The sequence below is a fragment of the Leucopleurus acutus genome, assembly GCF_964270905.1.
Source record: "Leucopleurus acutus genome assembly, chromosome: 12".
Lineage (NCBI taxonomy): Eukaryota > Metazoa > Chordata > Mammalia > Artiodactyla > Delphinidae > Leucopleurus > Leucopleurus acutus.
Genome location: NC_139154.1, coordinates 17,564,021 through 17,582,626, shown reverse-complemented (window position 1 = coordinate 17,582,626; position 18,606 = coordinate 17,564,021). Strand labels below are relative to the sequence as shown.

Below are 18,606 nucleotides of genomic sequence, written 5' to 3'. Positions count from 1 at the left end.
ACGAAATCACTACCTCATTGGATCCTCACAGCTACTACATGTTATGAATATATTTTACCGGAGAAAAGTGAAGCACGACTCAGACACGGATGTTGGGTTTCAACGCGACCGGCCTAATATCCTGTTCGCCATCCCAGCCACATTAGGAGATGGCAGCTCTGTCAGGAATTACTGTACAGTATCTGGTCACTCCACTTCTAGCAGATCATCCTTGGGAAAATAATTCCTAAAGACCAACAAGAACTATTCAAGAGAATCCTCCCAAAGACTGTGTGGTCCTTGACAGTGTGGAATGTTCTTCAACCTATTATATGTGAACTTCACCTGGTTGGAAGGAAATAGACAACCTGCTAACACGACTTCTCTATAGAAGTCCAGATGAAATGGGTTTTTTTAATATTTTCTTTACATTTTTATGTATTTTCAAATCTCCTAACATACATAGACTTTCATAAGGCTGTTCATTTACATGTCATTTAAAATGGTCTTTACAAGGATTCTATAGAAATTCATGTGCTGTGTCATGAAAACACTTTAAACAACAGTTTAGGCACTGTGGCTGCAATTAAGTAAAATACGTTTGTGTGGAAGGTAATGTGCAAGAATGAATAAGCCCGTGGCGAGTGACCGGCAGAAATAGTGTGTGAAAAGTTCCAGAATAAGCCGCCAGCAGAAGCAATAATGACTACTGAGCCTTTCCACTGGGCTGGCATGCCTCTTTTGAAAAAAAAATAATAATAGTAGACTCAACCCCTTTGGTTCACACTTCTGTCTCCAAGTCCAGATAAAATGCTGACACTGAGATAGAATGGACAGCAGGCTTGAAATGAGTCATGTGCCTGAAAAGTTAACTAGCGAAGACCAGTTCCAGAGGTAAGATGGGGAGAACACTCAGTATATCTAGACAGAGCTCTGACCTTTGACAAGTTACTTTTCCCCTGGTCTCGAGCTCCCTTGGAAAACAACCTGTAACTTATCTGGGAGGGGGGAAACCTTTGAGTAGAAAAACTGTTGGATCACGCTTGGAAAACACAAATAGTGAGTCAAACTGTGAGACCCAAAGAAAGACAAAGGACCCGGTACAGAGCAAACAAAGCTGCTCACAAGTGACTTTCTGTGAACAATAGAGGCCCCAGCACTACTTTGCCAGCCTCTTTCTTCCTTGGCTCTGAGTCAGTCTTTGGCCCATCATCACAGCATCAGTGGAGACACTTGTCACCGGGCACTCAGTTCCCCCACGGGCGATATTTCCTTTCTGATCATTTGGTTCAAGACATTTCTGTGTTTTATCTAGTATTCTTGAGTTTCAAACCCATAACTATTGTGTGTGACCCCTGGCTAATTCCTTCTTCTCTCTCAAGTCTGCAAACGTCACTTCCTCCAGCTGGTTTTCTTCAACCATCTTGACTAGATTGGGTCAAGGTTATGGGAGCATTGTGCTCCCCCCGCAATAGCATCCAGTACTCACCTTCTTGTAAGACCCATTCATTCATTCAACAAGTATTTCCTGCATCCAGTGCCTGCAATGTACCAGGTACTGTCCTAGTGCTGGGACTGCAGTGGAAGTAAGAAAGACCTTGACCTGCTGGAGGTTAAGTTCTAGTGTGAGGACAACAGAAAATATACAAATCCGTATTTTAATATCTGACAATATGTGCTATGGAGAAAAACATGGCAATAAAGGTAACGGACAGAGGGACTGGGGCCAAGCTCTTTTGGCTGGGGTGATGGGAGAAGGCTTCTTCAAGGAAGTAGCATTTGAACAGAGGCTTAGATGAAGCAAGGGGGTGAGCCTCACAAAGACATGGGAGGAAGTCCCAGGCGGAGAAGACAGCCTGAGGGGTTGGTGGCACCTGGCATGTAGCGAGGGCTTAAACGTGTGGAACAGATGGATGAATGAAATTTATTGTTGCCCACCTATGCACAAGACTTTGTATTTGTTATTCCTTTTATCTGAAATGTCCTCCTTCCTTTCTGCCTACCCAGTGCCTCCCTTTCTTTAAACATTCCCCGCCCCGAGTTGGCCCTGTCAAGCCAGGCTTACGTGAGCCCCTGGCCTGGGTGCACTCGACTGCACACACAGGCGGAGGCACCTGCGGGCAGGAGTCCGCCTGGCTGAAGCCTCGGGAGCGGATACAGTGAGGTCCCTCTCAGGCGGGCTCTCCAGCGGTGAGCGCTCCAACTGTGAAACCACAACCAGCCCCTGAGTATGGACTGAGAGGCACCTGCTGCTGTAAGACAACATGATCATACTTTTGGATCAAGCTCCTTTCTCCTTCAGCCCCCAGGAGAGAGAGGAGGGGCAATCTGCCCATCCCAGCTGCCCCCAAGCCTCTGGTGTCCATTGTACTGGATCCCTAATGGTGGCAGTTGAGCACACTTGCCCTGTCTGTCTAGCAGCAGCTGGCACTCTCTAGCTCCTGTGACAACAGCCTTGATTATATATATTTTTGTAAGTTACATTTCTGCTTCCTTTTTACTGCTACACAGTCCCAGAATGCTGGCCCCTTGCCCTCTCATAGGTGAGAGCCAGGCACGGCCACTTCTAGCTCTATGACCGGCACCGAGTATCGACAGAACTCAAACAGGCCAACTGTAAACTCACCAAGATTTATACATATTTCTTTTTTTATTACCAATCAAAAATAAATTCCGTATATCGTTTAGCAAATATTATCATTGTTTTGTGACAAAAGACACAAGAGTCATAACAACAAAACTCCCCGAGAGTCAAACTCATAACAATGCCAAAATAAATCACAAAAATATACAAATTAAAATCTTATGCAAAATAAATATGAGTTATTTGCTACGATGGCTGTAACTCGCCTACCCATCCAGGGGCCGTTTGCGAAGGTCTCCCTTCCATGGGAAGACACGCAGGGCTGGGCCAGGTCAGGGTACTGCTCAGCCCAGGAACGAGAGATTGGAATAGGAGGTGAAAAATTGCACTGGGAGGAGGAAGTCATCGGACCAGTAATATGTGGAAATAATCATGACCCTCTGCACAAAGTGATTATAAATGGGGACAGGAAGAGGAGGGGAGGCGGGACCATCTCTTGAAAGTAACTGTGCGTGCAAAGAGGTAGCCGTGGAAGTGTGTGCACCTGCTCCTTTGGCTTCACACACACTCGGTTCAGGCCGTGAGTCTGCTCCACCTGGCACTCAGGTCCCAGGAACACAGCTCTGCGAGCCCCTGTGTGGACTCGGAAAGCAAGCTGCTTCTGGAGAAAACTGAGGGGTTTTCAGGCCCCAACGGGGGCCAAAGGTCTGGTGTCTTTTTTCCTTATGGCTTGAGAACCCATGGCTGTCACCACCTTCTCTGCAGACTTGTAGGAATCAATTCTGTGTCTGGAAGAACTTTAAAATGACCAGGGGCCAGTATACTTGGTGCAAGACATTTCCTGGTCCCCAACAGAGCACTTGGGGTAACAGGACTCACAGGCTGAGGAAAAGAGTGAATAAATAACACTCAGGAAGGCCTGTGGAGTCTCCCTCGCCTGATCTTGGGCCCCCCCCGCCCCCCCAGCAACTGTTCCACCCAACCAAAGGGCCACCTTGGACCTTGGTCCTACAGCCTCCCCGATGGCGGGAAGCCTGCAGCACAGGGAAAAGGTGCTGGGGCAGAACTGCGCGTGGGGCTGGGGCTCTGAGCGCCCAGGACCACGAGCTTCAGCAAAGGCCAGGACGACATCTCACACTAGGATAACACACACGTGGGGAAGACGGGGCTGCCAGCTGTGTGCCTTTTAGTTAGATCTGTAAGTGCGTGAACAAAGCCAGGTGAACCTCAGCCACAGAGGAAAGGGCATGAAGGACCTGCTTAGGTTGGCTTCCTACAACGTCCTCTTGTCCTCAGTCTCTAAGAGGCACTGGGGTTTTGGATTAGAAACCGGGAGTCCGGAAAGAAGGGCTTGGTGGGTCAGTGACTGAGACCTGACTTTCGCTGTGGGGTGGGAAGGGGTATGGAACGAATTGCTGACGACGTAGATGCCCATGACCAGGTTCCCTCCTGGCCCCAAAAGGAGCATCGCAGACAAGTCCCCTCTAACGCAGTCGCTCCCCCAGCCTGGGGAAAACCTTTGGTGAAAGTGAGGTCAGGGCCTGGGGAGCAGGGGTTAGCAATCTTAAAGGTGTGAGACCCTGCCTAACACTTGAACTCAGCCCCATTACAAGGGGAGAGTTGTCCAGAGGGGCAGATATGAGGGACAGGGCGAGAGTCCTCAACGGAGCCCAACTCACCAGGAGAGCCCATCAGCAGAGTTCTAGGAGATTCCTGGGTCCAGCGATTACCAGGAGGAGGAGTGCTCCTCTCCGCAGTTGCTAGTGTCACGTCCCTGATCACGGTTCCCAGAATCCCTCGGCCTCGGTGACACCAGGCGAGCCTCAGCGCGTGTCCGGGCAATTGTTCTCAGCACTATTTGGTTCTTTGCTTCCTGGGAAGAACTTTCTTCCCTCCCAAGGGAAAACCTTCCTCCAGCAGGCCCGTGGGATGCCATCTCTGGAGGAGGCGGAGGAGAAGCAGAAAGAGGAGGCTTCCTGAGTCAGGGACATAGCCAAAAAGTCCCGGCTGCGAGCAGATTATGGCTATCGCTTCCCGGGGTGAGAAACCCTACCCCTTTTAAAGTTTTTGTGGAAAAAAAAAAAATTGTTTTTAAATAAAGTTCCTTAACCCTGTCTTCCCTTCCCCATATGGTATTAAAAAGAGGTGAGATGAGCCTAGTTTAGAAGCACTCCTGGTTGCCGGCCCATTGCCCCACAGTCCAGGGTGGGCAGCCGCCAGCTCGGAGCTGTTCAGAGGTCCCTGTCGGAGGCCAGATCCCCCTCGGGTCGGGGGCCAACTGGCTGCTCAGTCAGACAGGCTATCTGTACCCCTTCCGGCCTAACAGGCTCCCTGTCTTCGTGTGGGCCCACTGGGGAGGCCCCCGCGGGGCTGGCGGGGGACCCCGGGCCCTCCCGTCAGATGGCGCCCTCGAGGGAGGCTCTGTGCAGCAAGGAGTTGCGCTCGTTCAGGAGAGTCGTGGTCTCGTCCACCAGGGGCAGCTCGGACTTGTCGGTCAAGTTCTCGGTACAGATGGTGCACCCATCCGGGGGGAACTGGGGGCAGTTCTCCATGCGTGAGGCCAGCAGCCCATTCTGGTACTGTTGCCGGGTGATCTGCAGGGGGAAGCAGGACGGCCTGGTTCACCGACAGCAGGGCCGGGGGGCCAACCCTACAGGAGACCCGGAGAAACGGGCAGCCAGGAGGGAGGCTGCGAGTCCAGGAGAGAGGGCGTGACCCAGGGGGCGGAGCGGAGGGAGGGGGTGACCAAAGAGTGAGGAGCTAGAGCAGGAGGGACATGCATCCCGGGCCCTCCGTGCTGGGTGTGGTGGATCAAAGAAAGAAGCTGCCGGTGAGACGCAGAGTGATCCAGACGCCCAGAATGAGGAGGATGGTGCTGCCTGGGAAGAGGGCCATGGGGAGCGCTCACCTTAATGTACTGGAGGTCCATGAGCGCCCGGACGCTGAAGTCGGAGGTGTACTGGCCCAGGATGGAGCTGCCGAACTGGCTGCTGCCTGCCAAGGGGGCCGTGCTCGACGCCGTTTCTGAGCGGTCCGGGTAGCTGAGGGAGGCCGAGCGGCTGAGGGGTGCAGGGTGGGATGGGGAGCGGTCTGTGGAGGGAGAGAGGCTGTCAGGCCGGGGGCCAGCCTGGTGCCCCTCACAGCCTCCCGTCCAACCTTGTCCACGGACACCGGGGCAGTAGTGCCCCCACCGGCAGTGGGAAGTAGCTCTCGGGCACAAACGAACGGAAGCTCTGCCTGCAGAAGGTCTGACCTCATCAATGCCAATGAGCTAGTTTGTTTAGGACTGTGGTGCAGTAAGAATTAAAAAGTCTACCCAAACAGATGAACAAAACAGAAAACAAAAACCAGAGACACAGAAAGTTTATGGCTACAAAACCCCTCATTTCCCCAACAGCTGATCAGACAAGGGTGACACAATGATGACCCCAGCATGGCAGAGGAGCCACTGTCCCTGTCTCGATGACAGCTTCTGTCAAGGGACATAAACTGCATACTTTGTTTTTTTTTTTTTTTTGCGGTACGCGGGCCTCTCACTGCTGTGGCCTCTCCCGTTGCGGAGCACAGCCTCCGAATGCGCAGGCCCAGCGGCCATGGCTCACGGACCCAGCCGCTCCGCGGCATGTGGGATCTTCCCAGACTGGGCACAAACCCGTGTCCCCTGCGTCAGCAGGCGGACTCTTAACCACTGCGGCACCAGGGAAGCCCAAACTGCATACTTTTAAATTATATGCAAAGGAAGAACCTACAGTTTGCACTCTCTCACCACACGTCATACACCCCCCAACATGACACCCTGCTCACATCTCAAAATGCTCGTAAGAGCTCAAAAGTGTGCTCTGCACGTAACCTGTTGTGTGTGGAACAGTCCTGCCCTGTGTCTGCTGAGCCCAGCCAGTCTGGCAGGGGGGGTGGGATGCAGCAGGTTCCTCTCAGAGGAACCTAGAGGCCCCAGGGCTCCAGGCTTCCCACTCTGGGGTGTCTGGGGGCTGGGTCTCAGTCCCCCTCCCATGAGGCAGAGCCTGGGGTAGCGGCGGCAGTGCCTCTTCCCGCCACTAGGGGAAGCACAGGCCTCCATTCGGTCGACTGAAACCAGGCAAGGGGAATGGCTCAACCTCCAACGAGGAAGGCACCAGCTCCTTATTTTGGAAAAGGAAGGGCACACACATTATTGTACATCATTAGCTCATATTTTGGGGAACACTCAGAAAACGATGAAATGCACCAAGAAGTTAGCTGTGGAGGCGTACTGGCTTGTTTTAAACGAACAGGACGTGGACTAAGCTGATTTGCTTAGTTAACTAGTAAGTTACTAACTACTGAGTCAGCTATTCTAACAAACAGACCAGTTGAATCTGGGTGGCTGAACCAAGTGCGACAGAATTGAGTAATACTCTACGTTTGAGTTTCATTCATAAAACCAGGAAAATACAGTCTGGATAGTCTATGATTAGGTGGTATACAGCCACTAGAGGACCATGTGCATGTATCACTCATTCTAACTTAAGCAACACCTCTGATTAAGTTCTAGCAAAGACCAGAAACACTAGGGATGTTGCTTAATATTTGACATTAATTATTTGAACGATAGAATGCTTTTAATTAATGCTTATTAACACTCCAGGAACAGGAACTGAATTTAAACCAACATAAATTAGTCACATGGCCTATTAAAAACAGAGGTCTAGAAATCTAACAAAATATGAAGCGTTTGTTTCTGAATAATGAAATTATGATGCTTCTTAATTTTCTTAAGATTTTTTTCCACCTTCCCCATTTTCTAAATAAGCTGTGTTACTTTTATGATTAAAACAAAACAAAACAGGGGGTTTGACTTGGTAAGTCCATTTCTGGAAGAGTATTCTAAGGACACAATCTTAAATACAGAAGAAGTTTTTCCGTAAAGAGGTTTACATCATGCTGTTATACTTAGAATATAGACCCCCATGAATATGCATAAGGGGGAAAAAAACCAAATGAAGGCACACCTGCTTGGTGAACCTCTGTGTAGCTCTAACTAGAAAGCTTATGGAAAAGTGTCTCGGTTCCCATATTAGGTAAAGACATCAGGATTCAAACCATGTGTGCATCAACTCCCGGCCATCTATGAGACAGAAGCAAGAGCAGAAGAGGAGAGTGAGGCTGAGGGGTTGGCCAGTGAGGGCTGACATGGCCCATTCTGTCCTCATCAGACAGCCCCCTGCTCAAAGACCATTAATTGCTTTGTACTTCCCATCACTGCCAGAAGCTGGCTGTGTTTGAACGGGACAAGTGACTTCTAAATCACCTTTTTACTTTTTTTTTTTTAAAGAGGAGCAATTTTAAAAAGTGTGTTTTTGTACATTTAAGATGGAAAAAACCCCAGCTGTACAAACATAATAGGGGAAACAGTTGACTGAAGTGATAGGTTTTTAGCACTGCTGGGACCCAGGGACCTTCTCTAAGTCATGCACTGAGACCAGAGCTCAAAGACACTCGTAACGCTCTTCTCCTCCGGGCTCAGCAGCCCAGGCCATAATCCTGACATCAGGACCTCTGCCGCCGCAGTATACATGGGATAGGAATCCCTCGAACTGAATGATTCTGGGGCCAACACAGTTCCCACCGACCCTGGGACAAGGCTCGGGAGTGTGACATATCAAAGGCCAGAAACAGCATGTTTCTGTGGCTTTTGGAATTTTCCTAAACACTTTCTGATTGGAATGTCACATTTTGGTTGTAACAGAGAAAAAACAAACAGTAACGGAGCTCTAACTAAACATTTTATATCAATTCTCTCACTGCTGCCAACAATTCTAAGAAGTGGGCACATGTATTGCTCCCATTTCACAGGGGGAAACCAAGACTTAGAAAAGGTAAGTCAGCTCCCGAAATCATTTAGCTGGTGTCTACGGAGACCCCATTCAACCAGGGCAGTATGACTGCGGCCACACTTCTAACCACCCAGCTGCTGCCTCCCCCTGGCAGGTGGAACCAGCAGCCAAAGAATGAAAACCAAAGTCTGTGAGGAAAGCTAGAAAGTTTTTTAGAGAAAGCTGATGGGGTGACAAGTCATCCTGCTGAGGCCTGTGAGTGGCCCTGAGCAGCTGGACTCACTTGGCCTGGCCGGGAGCCACCCTCCACTCCCAGCCTGTCACCTGCAGGCATTTGTGTCTCTTCTCAAAGACTGAAGGACCTCTGGGGAAACCCTTCCAGGACCTGGGCAAAGGCACATAGTAATTGGGCCCCAGGCCAAGCACAGCTAGCACTGGTCAGGCTGGCCCACAAGTGTGAACAGGTGGGATGGCACAGGTGCTGGGCGGGGGGCGGGGCCCCCAGTGCCTGCTGGGAGCGGTTAATGCAGCTGCAGTGTGAGGGCTCAGGCGGCAGGTGGCAGTGCAAATTCTCCAGCCATGCCATGTTACCTGAGAGCCGGGAGAGCAGGGAGTTCCGCTTGCCAGGCAGACACCTGACCAGGGTGGAAGGCACTGGAGCAAAAGAGGAAAAGGTCAGTGATGGGTGGGGTGGGCGTGGAGCCACAGGAACAGGATGGAGAAGCAGACTTGCTGGGGGCCAGGTTCCCTCGAGCAGAGAGGGGGCACAACAGTAAAGGGGACCTGGCCCTGACGGGGAGGGTGCTCAGAGCTGACCAGAGCCCTGATCAGAGAAGGGCAGAAGCTGGTGGAGTGTGCCCAGAGCCCCCAGAAGTCATCTCCCCTCCCTTCCAGCCACTGCAAGTGGGAACCTGGGGCCTCCACATCAAAAGACAGAGCGCAGGACCCTAACCAGGCTCTGAGGCATGGCTGCAGAGAAAGGGTGCTTGGAGGGACGTCCCATGACTGTGTGCCCTGCTGCACAAGATTTCCCCAAGCTGGACCGCAAGAGGTGCTCTCAGGAGGGGCAGAGAAGTCCTCCCCAGGTCTGAGGCACCTGGGCAGGGGCCACCTGTTCCAAAACCCAGCTCTGCAGCCTTGTTTCCCACTCCCCTCCCCCAGGAGCCTGTTCACGCTGGTGGAGGAGCTGAGCTGTGTCAGTATGCACGGGTGCCCAGCCCCCCACATGGGGGTCCTCTTTGTCAAAGGACAGTAGCAGGCACAGCATCGAGGCTCCCCAGGAGCTGCAGCAGCCCCCTCACCATGTGCCTGTCCCCGGCACCAAAGCAGACTTTCACTGTCCAGCCCGCAGCAACCTGGGGCCGGAGGGGTCACACAACTGGCGAGGAGCTGAGCCGGGCGAGACTCGGGCCTTGTCTGCAGGGCACCCCCTCCAGCAAGGGGAGCCTGAGCCACCCAGGACTGGAGAAGCAGAGGGCACCGGGGTGGCCAGTGGCCCTTCTCAGAGGCTGTCCAGTCCTTTCTTTGCCCCCAGGTCCCTTTATTCCATCAGAACGGCCCCTTAACCAAAAGGCAGTGGCTCAGCCCCCTGAAAAGCCGAAGCCATCTGCAAATGCGCGGCCGAAAACCAGGCCCTGGCCTGGCCTCCAAACACGGGAGCCATGGCCTCCCTTCCCCCACCCTGACTCCCCGGCCCAGTCTTCACAAGTGAGGCCCTGCAGCCTCCCTCCACCTGCCTCCCTCTCAACTGGCCTCCCACCGTCACGGCTAAGGAGGGCCACTGTGGCCTGCTTGCCCAGTCGGCCCACTCTGCTGTCACAGGACCGCCTGCTCAAGGGCCGCTAACGGCCTCCTGCTTCGTATGGCAAGCAAATGCCGTCAACTTCCTGCGGCTCCCTGACTCATATCCACCCTCTTCCTCGCCTCCTGGTGGGCTGGTCTCACCACCTCAGAACACGCTCTCAGCTCCCTCCCGGCTTTCGTCAGAATCCCCTCATCTCTTCCCTCCACTCTCTGAACCCGGTCCCAAGGGGCGAGTCACTGCTCTTCCAGGCCACTTCCTCGAGGCCCTGGCAGCTCTGGCCCTCGCTGGCCTCCTCTCCCCTGAGCCACCTGGGTTATGACCCTTCTAGGAGGCCCTAGGTTCTGGGGGACCAGTCCGAGTCTCTCCCCCTCCAGGAGTGCTGGAGGGCGGCCCAGACATGGCCCAGAGACTCACCAGAGGGGGACGAGGACAGGGCCATGGTCCCGTAGTAGGAGAAGGCGCCCGTCTCAAACTTCATGTTCTCCTTCCCAGCCTCCACCTCCACCTTCCCCTGAAAGAACACGGGTCAGGGTTACAAACAGAGTTGAGAAGGAAAAAACACCTGGGAAGAAAAAGCCTGAGGCACGAGGGAGACGCGAGGAGTGAACAGGGCTGTGGGCCCCGTGGAGGAGCTAGTTCCAGAGCCCTGGAGACCCAGGGGCTCAACGGTGGCCTTGCAGGCGGAGGACCGGCAACGGGGAGCAGAGGCTCAAGGGCAGGAAAGCAGGTGAGAGGGCGGCTCGGGCACGGAGGGCAGGGCGGGGCAGGCGCACCTGCAGGACGAGGATGAAGTAGTCGGCCGGCTTGTTGCGGGTGTACAGGTAATGGCGGACGTAGTACTTGTTGTGCTCATCGAACTTGAGCTCCTGAATGACGTCTGGGTACTTGAGCAGCCGCAGCAGGATCTTCTCCGATATCAGAGAGGGGCTGAACTGGGGAACCTCTGGAGGAGGAGAGAGGAGGATTTCACATGAGGCCAGGCTGGGCGGGGCAGTGCCTGGAACACGGTCACTGCTGTGCTGGACGGCTCCTCACTGCCTGGCCCTGCCTCCCCGGAGGGCATGACCTTGGCTCCGGCCTCAGTACATGCAGGTCTGTCACTGGTTGGGCCTGGACAGTGGCTCCTGCACTAATAAAACATGACCTCAGGCAAACTCCTTCACCCGTGCCTCAGTTTCCTCATCTGTAAAATAGGGATTTAAAACTTCATGGGGTTGCTGTTTGGTGAAATGGGATAACAGACGTAGGACACTTAGACACACGCTTGCCACATGCGAAGTGCCTAATAAACGTGACTATCACGACTGTCAGTATCCATGTCATCAACAGCCCGGCAGGAAAAGCACAGGAGAGGGAAGGATCACAGCTTTAGCAAGTGAGGGCTGGGAAGGAACTCAGACTGAGGGGAGAGGACAGAGCAGGCGGGCGTTTTCCTAATCAATCACCCGGGTCTCCAAGGGAGCTTTGAGTCAGGGGTGAGAAGAGAGAAAAGTCATTGACCTAGAAGTCAGGTCCCGAGGGGCCCAGCAGATGCAGGCGGAGGGGAGGCAGAGAGATGAGAAGGGAGCTGGATCCAGATGCTCAGAGAGGATGAGCATGCGGGCTGTGGGCTGTACCCAGGGGGAGGGGGCATATGGAAGGGCCTCCTTCTCCCTCCTCAACGGGGAGCCCGGTGCCCACCTCAGGTCCTCCCAGCACAAAACAGCCAAAACAAAGCCGGATGGTTCCTGGAAGTTTGTAGCAGCAGCCCATTAACGGGGAAAACAAACCGCAGGGATCTTCGGTGGGGATGGAAGGAAAACACCTCGCCCCCTTCCAGAGGCAGGCGCGCGTGCCCCAGGCCCTTCATCTGCTGTAGCCCTTGTCCCCTGGGGAGGAGTAACCAGAGGCCCAGTACGTCTCCCTCCGGGGCTGTATCCCACCGACACCCGAAGGCCCCCCTCCTCATGCTCTTACCCGTGGACAGGAAGCGATGAGCAGCCAGAAGTAGCTGAGGAGAAATTTTCACCTTGAGTTCATTGTCAGCATCCTTGAAGGCTGAGAAGTCACGCTTGTTCTTCTCAGATACCCGTTTCCGGCTTCGGTTGTCAGCTGCAAGAGAAGGAATCTGGAACTGAGAACAGCATCCCCCAAGGACCGGGGAACAGACTGGTACCCACCCGCCGACTCCCAGCTCCGCGGGCCCTTCTTCCACCAGAAGCAGAAGCAGCAGTGTCTGCGCTGAGACACAAATGCTGGGAGGAAGAAAGGCGGCTCCTGCGGACGCTCCGAGCAGCCCTGGTTGGCGCCCAGCCTCCCGTCCCCACGGCGGCCTTCCCGCCTGGGGACAGCAGGTGCCAGTCTGAGCAGAGCAGAGCAGAGCAGGGTGGGAAGGGGACTCACTGTACATATCAGACTCGTCCAGGATCTCGGACTTGATGATCTCCTCGATGACGTCCTCCAGGGTGACCAGGCCCAGCACCTCGTAGAAGGGGTCACCTTCGCCCTCGTTGTTCACCTTCTGCACGATGGCCAGGTGGGACTTCCCTGCAGGGACAATATAATGAGTCAAACAAGAGCAGAGGGACCAGTCATGAGACTCCTCGACCAAAAGTTAACACATTTGGGGTCATAAGTCACTGGGGTGGGGTCATGAACAGCCTTTTTTCCCTTTTGTGCATTTCCTGAAGCTTCTATTGCAAACAGACATTGCTTTCATGGAGAGGAAAACCAGAAGTATTTTTCAATTTAAAGGCATTTAATTAAGGACCATTTGTTTAAATAGAATGCAAATGGCAAGGCCCTGCCTGGTGCCGCGCACCAGGGGCTCCTGGGACCCCTGGGAAGGGGAGAGACCCACCCTGACAACTCGTGGACAGAGGCAGCATTGGTCAGAGCCCTGCGTGCACCAGCTGGACATGGGGCTCCCCAGGGGGCCCACGCCGCCCCCCATGGGCCTCAAAGGCCACTCACGTCCCTTCATCCAGTGCTCCCTGGCAAAACTTCCCTGCGTGTACCCAGGGGCCGTGATCCTGCCCAAGGCAAGGGCTCTCAGTACCCAAAGCCATTAACAAATTAGCCCAGGCTATAATTAGGCCAGGCAGGTACTATAATTAGAGGAGGGCCACCCTTGGAGGCAAGAAAGAAAGTTAGGAGGCAGAGGATGGGGAGGAAGGACCCTCCACAGAAGCTCTGTGGGGCGGCAGGGCTTCCCAGGCCCTCCTTTGGGGTCCCACACTGCTCTCGTGCCCCTCGCCCCAGCGCGTGACAATGGCAGGGTGACAGCCAAAAAGGGCCCGGCCCCCACTCTGGGTTGAACGGGACTGTGTGACCCACACACGGGGACACGGGTCTAGAGCAGCCTAAGGGAAGAAGGCCCGGAGAGCTGTGAAGGTCAAGTCAGCTTCCCCTGCATGCCCCAGTCTCAGCCCTGACTCTAGCGCGCGGTGCGCAGAGGATGTTCTCCAGGTCTCTAAGGCCTCAGGGAATCCCAGCCCCAGGATGCATCCCCATAACTCCTAGGGGCCTCTGAGGGAGAACAGAGACATGCCAGTTCTCGGGACCAGCATTTTTAAAAATAAAGTGAAAAATCGCAGAGTACACCACATGGGGGGAAGTACTTTTTTTGTTTGTGTGGTTGGTTTTTTTTTGTTTGTTTTGTTTTGTTTTAATTTATTTATTTTTTATTTATTTTGGTTGCATTGGGTCTTTGTTGCTGTGCATGGGCTTTCTCTAGTTGCGGTGAGCGGGGGCTACTCTTCGTTGCGGTGCGTGAGCTTCTCATTGCGGTGACTTCTCTTGTTGTGGAGCACGGGCTCTAGGTGCACGGGCTTCAGTAGTTGTGGCACGCGGGCTCAGTAGTTGTGGCTCGCGGGCTCTAGAGCGCAGGCTCAGTAGTTGTGGCGCACGGGCTTAGTTGCTCCGCAGCATGTGGGATCTTCCTGGACAAGGGCTCGAACCCGTGTCCCCTGCATTGGCAGGCGGGTTCTTAACCACTGCGCCACTAGGGAAGCCCTGTGTGGTTGGTTTTTTGTGTGCGAAACTTTTGCACAAGGTGCCGGTCACTGTGGTATCCTTATTTCCAGTCGTGGTCAAAAACCTTTCAGCGCTTTGCCAGGAAGAACCATGGGCTCGATTAAAACTTTCCAGTGTCTTCAGAGCTGAGCCGGCAAGACCCAGAGCTCGGCCAAGGTCCTCAGCAGGCAGCAGGCAGTCAGGGCCAGAACCCCGGTGTCCGGCCCCCCGGCCTCTTCACCTGTCAGTGCTGCCCATGCAGGAGCGCTCTCTGGAGACAGAAAGGATGCTCTGAGGGGCCTGGGGCAGCCAGTTAAGCTGTGGTAGCAGGCGGGAACCAGAATTAGAGCAAGGGAGCTTTTGCTGCTTCCAGACGGCACACCCTAATAAGCTGGGAGCGCCCAGTGCTAGGGAGACACGCAGGCCCCCACAGGCACTCTGGTGGGTGGGCAGGTAAACAGGCACACATTTCAGGAGGCCCAGTTGGCGGCATGTCTCAGAATTCAGGGTCCCTAAGCTTGGACTTGGAAATTCCACGGGCCGGAACTTACTCTACGGATGTAATTTTCAAAACGTAGAAAGACAGAACAAGCAAAGGGGTTCATCAGAACATTCTTTTTAACAACCTCAAACCTCGAGAGCAATGGAGCAGCGGTCCTTAACAGGAGCCACTGCTGTTCTGGGGAGAACGCGGCACAGCCGGATGAACCACGTTGTGGAAGGAAGCCCTGGAGAGGCTATAACGGGACAGAGTGCGTGCTGCCATCTGCCTGCGAGGGCCGGTGAGGTGTAAACTACCCTGTTAGTGTCTGGAGGAGATAACCATGGCCACCTTCGGGGATATGTGGAGTTTGAGGGCGGGGCCGTGTTATCCCTTACTTTATACCCTTCTATATCGTTCTACTTGCTAGGCATGTTTTACTTCTACAGTTTTTTTTTTTTAATTGAGAAAAAATGAAGGGGGGAAAACAAAATTAAAGCGAACAAAGGGCAACTGGTGAGAGGGGGTGAGCCAGGACCCTCCATGCCTAACCTGCCGCAGACTGGGCCCCGGAACAGGGTGGGTGTGGCTCAGTCCACAGGTCTTTGCTCACAGCCCAGAAGTCAGAGCGCCTGCAGAGAAGACACAGCTCCAGTAATCTGAGAAAACGTCCCCGTCCCCACTGAACCCTCTGATTAACCCACAGACTCAGAACAAGTCCTGACCCACAAAACAGTCACGGGTCACACTGGGCCTCACAGGGAAAGGTGGGTGGCTTCTCTGAAGGACCGAAATGCCCCTCCTGTGGATGAAACGAGCAGATTCCTTGAGCCCCTCTCAGCCCCCTCCCTGCTCCTCTCTGGGGCACCTTGGTTTGTGGAATCCACTGGTGGGTGTGGGCGCCCTCTAGTGGCAGCACCTTGCAGACAGGTACCCTGGAGGTAAGGCAACCTGGGGCATGGCCCACGGCCAGCCCTGCTCTGCAGGCTAAGAGCTTGGAACACTGCACTGACTGTGGCTGGCCAGTTGGGCCCCATGCAAAGGTGCTGGGCTGGGGGCCAGTCAGTCATCCTCTGCTGGCCCCGGCACAGGACCCTGGGCCATATCTGCCACCTTCTAATTTATCTGCCCAGAGGGGCCATTCTTGGGTCGTAGCAGAACCATCTCCCCTCCTGGTCAGAGAACCTCTCTTGCCAAGGTCACCAATGACATCCAACGGTGGGGTCTCAGTCTCAGATGACCTTCCCGGGCCACAGTCTCTGACAAGGGGCCAACTCTCTCCCTCCCCCTGGAAATCCTCCCTTCTCCTTGGCTTCCAGGACACGGCTCTCCTGGTGTTCCTCTGACCTCAGGGCTGCTGCTTCTCCTTGAGAAGAGAGGGTCCCAGGGCTCAGTCCTTGCACCTGGTCCCTTGCCTCTGGACTTTAAATACAAATTATAAGTCAAGGCGTCTCAAATAAGTATGAGCAACCCAGCCCTCTCCTGTGCTCTCTAGACTCACATATCCAGCCAGCTGTTCGCTGACAGCTAGCTCCACGTGGATGTCTAACATCCTGAACTTAAGTCGGCCAAAACCTAGCTCCTGCCCTTCCTCCAGACCTCCCCAATCTCCATCCATCCAGTGGATGAGGCCCTGGGGGAATAAACTTTGCCACCTCTATTTCTTTTCTTCTCTGGCCACGCTGTGCGGCATGCGGAATCTTAGTTCCCCAACCAGGGTTCAAACCCGGGCCCCCTGCAGTGGAAGCGTGCAGTCCTAACCGCTGGACCGCCAGGGAAGTCCCTGATTCCTCTGTTTCTCTACCCTTCTACATCCAACCCACTCAGCGGATCCCATCGGCTCTGCCTGCAACGGACACCCAGAATCCAACCTCCTCTGGGAGCCTCCACTGCTACTGCCGCGTGCTGAGCCACGTGCACCTCCTCTCACCCAGAGGGTGAGACCCCAAGGCTTCATCCTGGACCCGAGTCTACTCTCAACACCACAGCAAGGGGGACCCTCTTACAGGAGAAGTTATAACGTCACCTCATGCTGTGCCCCAAACCCTTCAGTGGCTCCGTCTCACTCCAGGTAGACAGCATACTCCTCGCAGCGGCCTGGGGCCCAAAGCCCTCCTGCTGCCCTGCTCTCTCACACTTGTGCCACTCAGCCTCCTGGCTCTTCCTCAAACTCCTAAGGCTGCTCCCTCAGCCTGGCCTGCTCCTCCCCCACACACCTGCCCAACTCAGCCTGCTTCCGGTCTTCCTTCACTGCTCAAACGTCACCTTGGCCTACCCAGAGGGCCTCACTGAGTACTGCAACACTTCCTCCAGCCCCGCAACCCTGGTCTTTAGTTTATCACCTACAATAAACAATAGAGGGCTTCCCTGGTGGTGGAGTGGTTAAGAATCCGCCTGCCAATGCAGGGGACACAGGTTCGAGCCCTGGTCCGGGAAAATCCCACATGCCGCGGAGCAGCTAAGCCCGTGTGCCACAACTACTGAGCCTGCGCTCTAGAGCCCGCGAGCCACAACTATTGAAGCCCACGCGCCTAGAGCCTGTGCTCTGCAACAAGAGAAGCCACCGCAATGAGAAGAAGCCCACGCACCGCAATGAAGCGTAGACCCCGCTCACCGCAACTAGAGAAAGCCCGCGCACAGCAACGAAGACCCAACGCAGCCAAAAATAAATAAATTAAAAAAAAATAGAACATGCTTGTTCCTTGTGTTTGTCGTTTTATGGACCATCTTCTCCCACTAGATTGAGAGCTCCATCATATCAGAGGCTGTCGTCTGTGTTCCCAAAACTCAGAACAGCAAGCAGCACACAGTAGGTGTTCAATGAATATTTGTGGAATGGATGACACAGTTCATGTGGATGTGCCTTAGGAAAAGAAACATAACCAATGGGGGAAGGGGGAGAGGGACGGAGACTAGGCAAAGAATTATTCTGAATTTTAGTAATCAAGAAGTTTCTGTAGGGACTTCCCTGGTGGCGTAGTGGTTAAAACTCCATGCTCCCTTGGGCTTCCCTGGTGGCGCAGTGGTTGAGAGTCCGCCTGCCGATGCAGGGGACACGGGTTCATGCCCCGGTCCGGGAAGATCCCACATGCCGCGGAGCGGCTGGGCCCGTGAGCCATGGCCGCTGAGCCTGCACGTCCGGAGACTGTGTTCCGCAATGGGAGAGGCCGCAGCAGTGAGAGGCCCGCGTACTGAAAAAACAAAAAAGAAAACAAAAAAAACCCTCCATGCTCCCAATGCAAGGGGCCCAGGTTCGATCCCTGGTCAGGGAACTAGATCCCACATGCATGCCACAACTAAGAGTCTGCATGCCACAACTAAGGAGCCCATGTGCCACAACTAAGGAGCTGGCGAGCTGCAACTAAGACCCGGTGCAACCAAGTAAATAAATAAATATTTTTTAAAAAAAGCAACGGGGGGTGATGACTTTAAAAAAAAAAAGCAGCTTCTGAACAGTAATTCGGAAATTACTATTAACTGATTTATCACTTAGAATAAGAGGATCAACTTAGGACTTACATTTATGATTCTCATTGTATGGAGTTTAAATCTAACATAGAATTTCATTTTAATGAGTTACCTCATTTGATTATTAGTATCCATTCAACTGGATAATTGGATTTTGGGGGGAGAAGTGGGGTGAGAAATGAAACATGAAAATTGACATGATACATCTACTCCAAAAGCTGAGAATCCCACGTTTTCCAAGGCAGTCCTTATTCAAAGAAAAGAAGGCTGAGACAATGTAGCAAAATGATTATATTTGGCTGCCCCCTATGAAATTGCTGATATTTCACTATTTTTGACCCCCCCCCCAAAAAAAAGACAATTTCAATTCATATGGTTTAACCTAACAGTATGGGGGTTTCAGTATGGTTTCTGTTTTCTTTTTTATACTTCCCTAAATAGAAATTCTAAAATTTCCATAACAATGGTATAATTAGAAAGAAAC

The 18,606-nt window shown here is 53.5% G+C and overlaps 1 protein-coding gene across 1 annotated transcript in view; it reads right to left on the bottom strand.

Annotated features, from left to right (window-relative positions):
- Nucleotides 1-4,850: 4,850 nt before the first annotated feature.
- CNNM4 (cyclin and CBS domain divalent metal cation transport mediator 4) overlaps nt 4,851-18,606 on the bottom strand; it is a gene marked incomplete at its 5' end in the record, with an annotated part of 34,819 nt that continues 21,063 nt past the window's right edge. The window contains 6 exons of the mRNA XM_082852104.1: nt 4,851-5,157; nt 5,472-5,653; nt 10,595-10,691; nt 10,954-11,123; nt 12,137-12,271; nt 12,563-12,706. Of these exons, the coding sequence (XP_082708230.1) occupies nt 4,960-5,157; nt 5,472-5,653; nt 10,595-10,691; nt 10,954-11,123; nt 12,137-12,271; nt 12,563-12,706 (926 nt within the window). The 3' untranslated portion in view covers nt 4,851-4,959. The remainder of the gene's footprint in view (nt 5,158-5,471; nt 5,654-10,594; nt 10,692-10,953; nt 11,124-12,136; nt 12,272-12,562; nt 12,707-18,606) is intronic.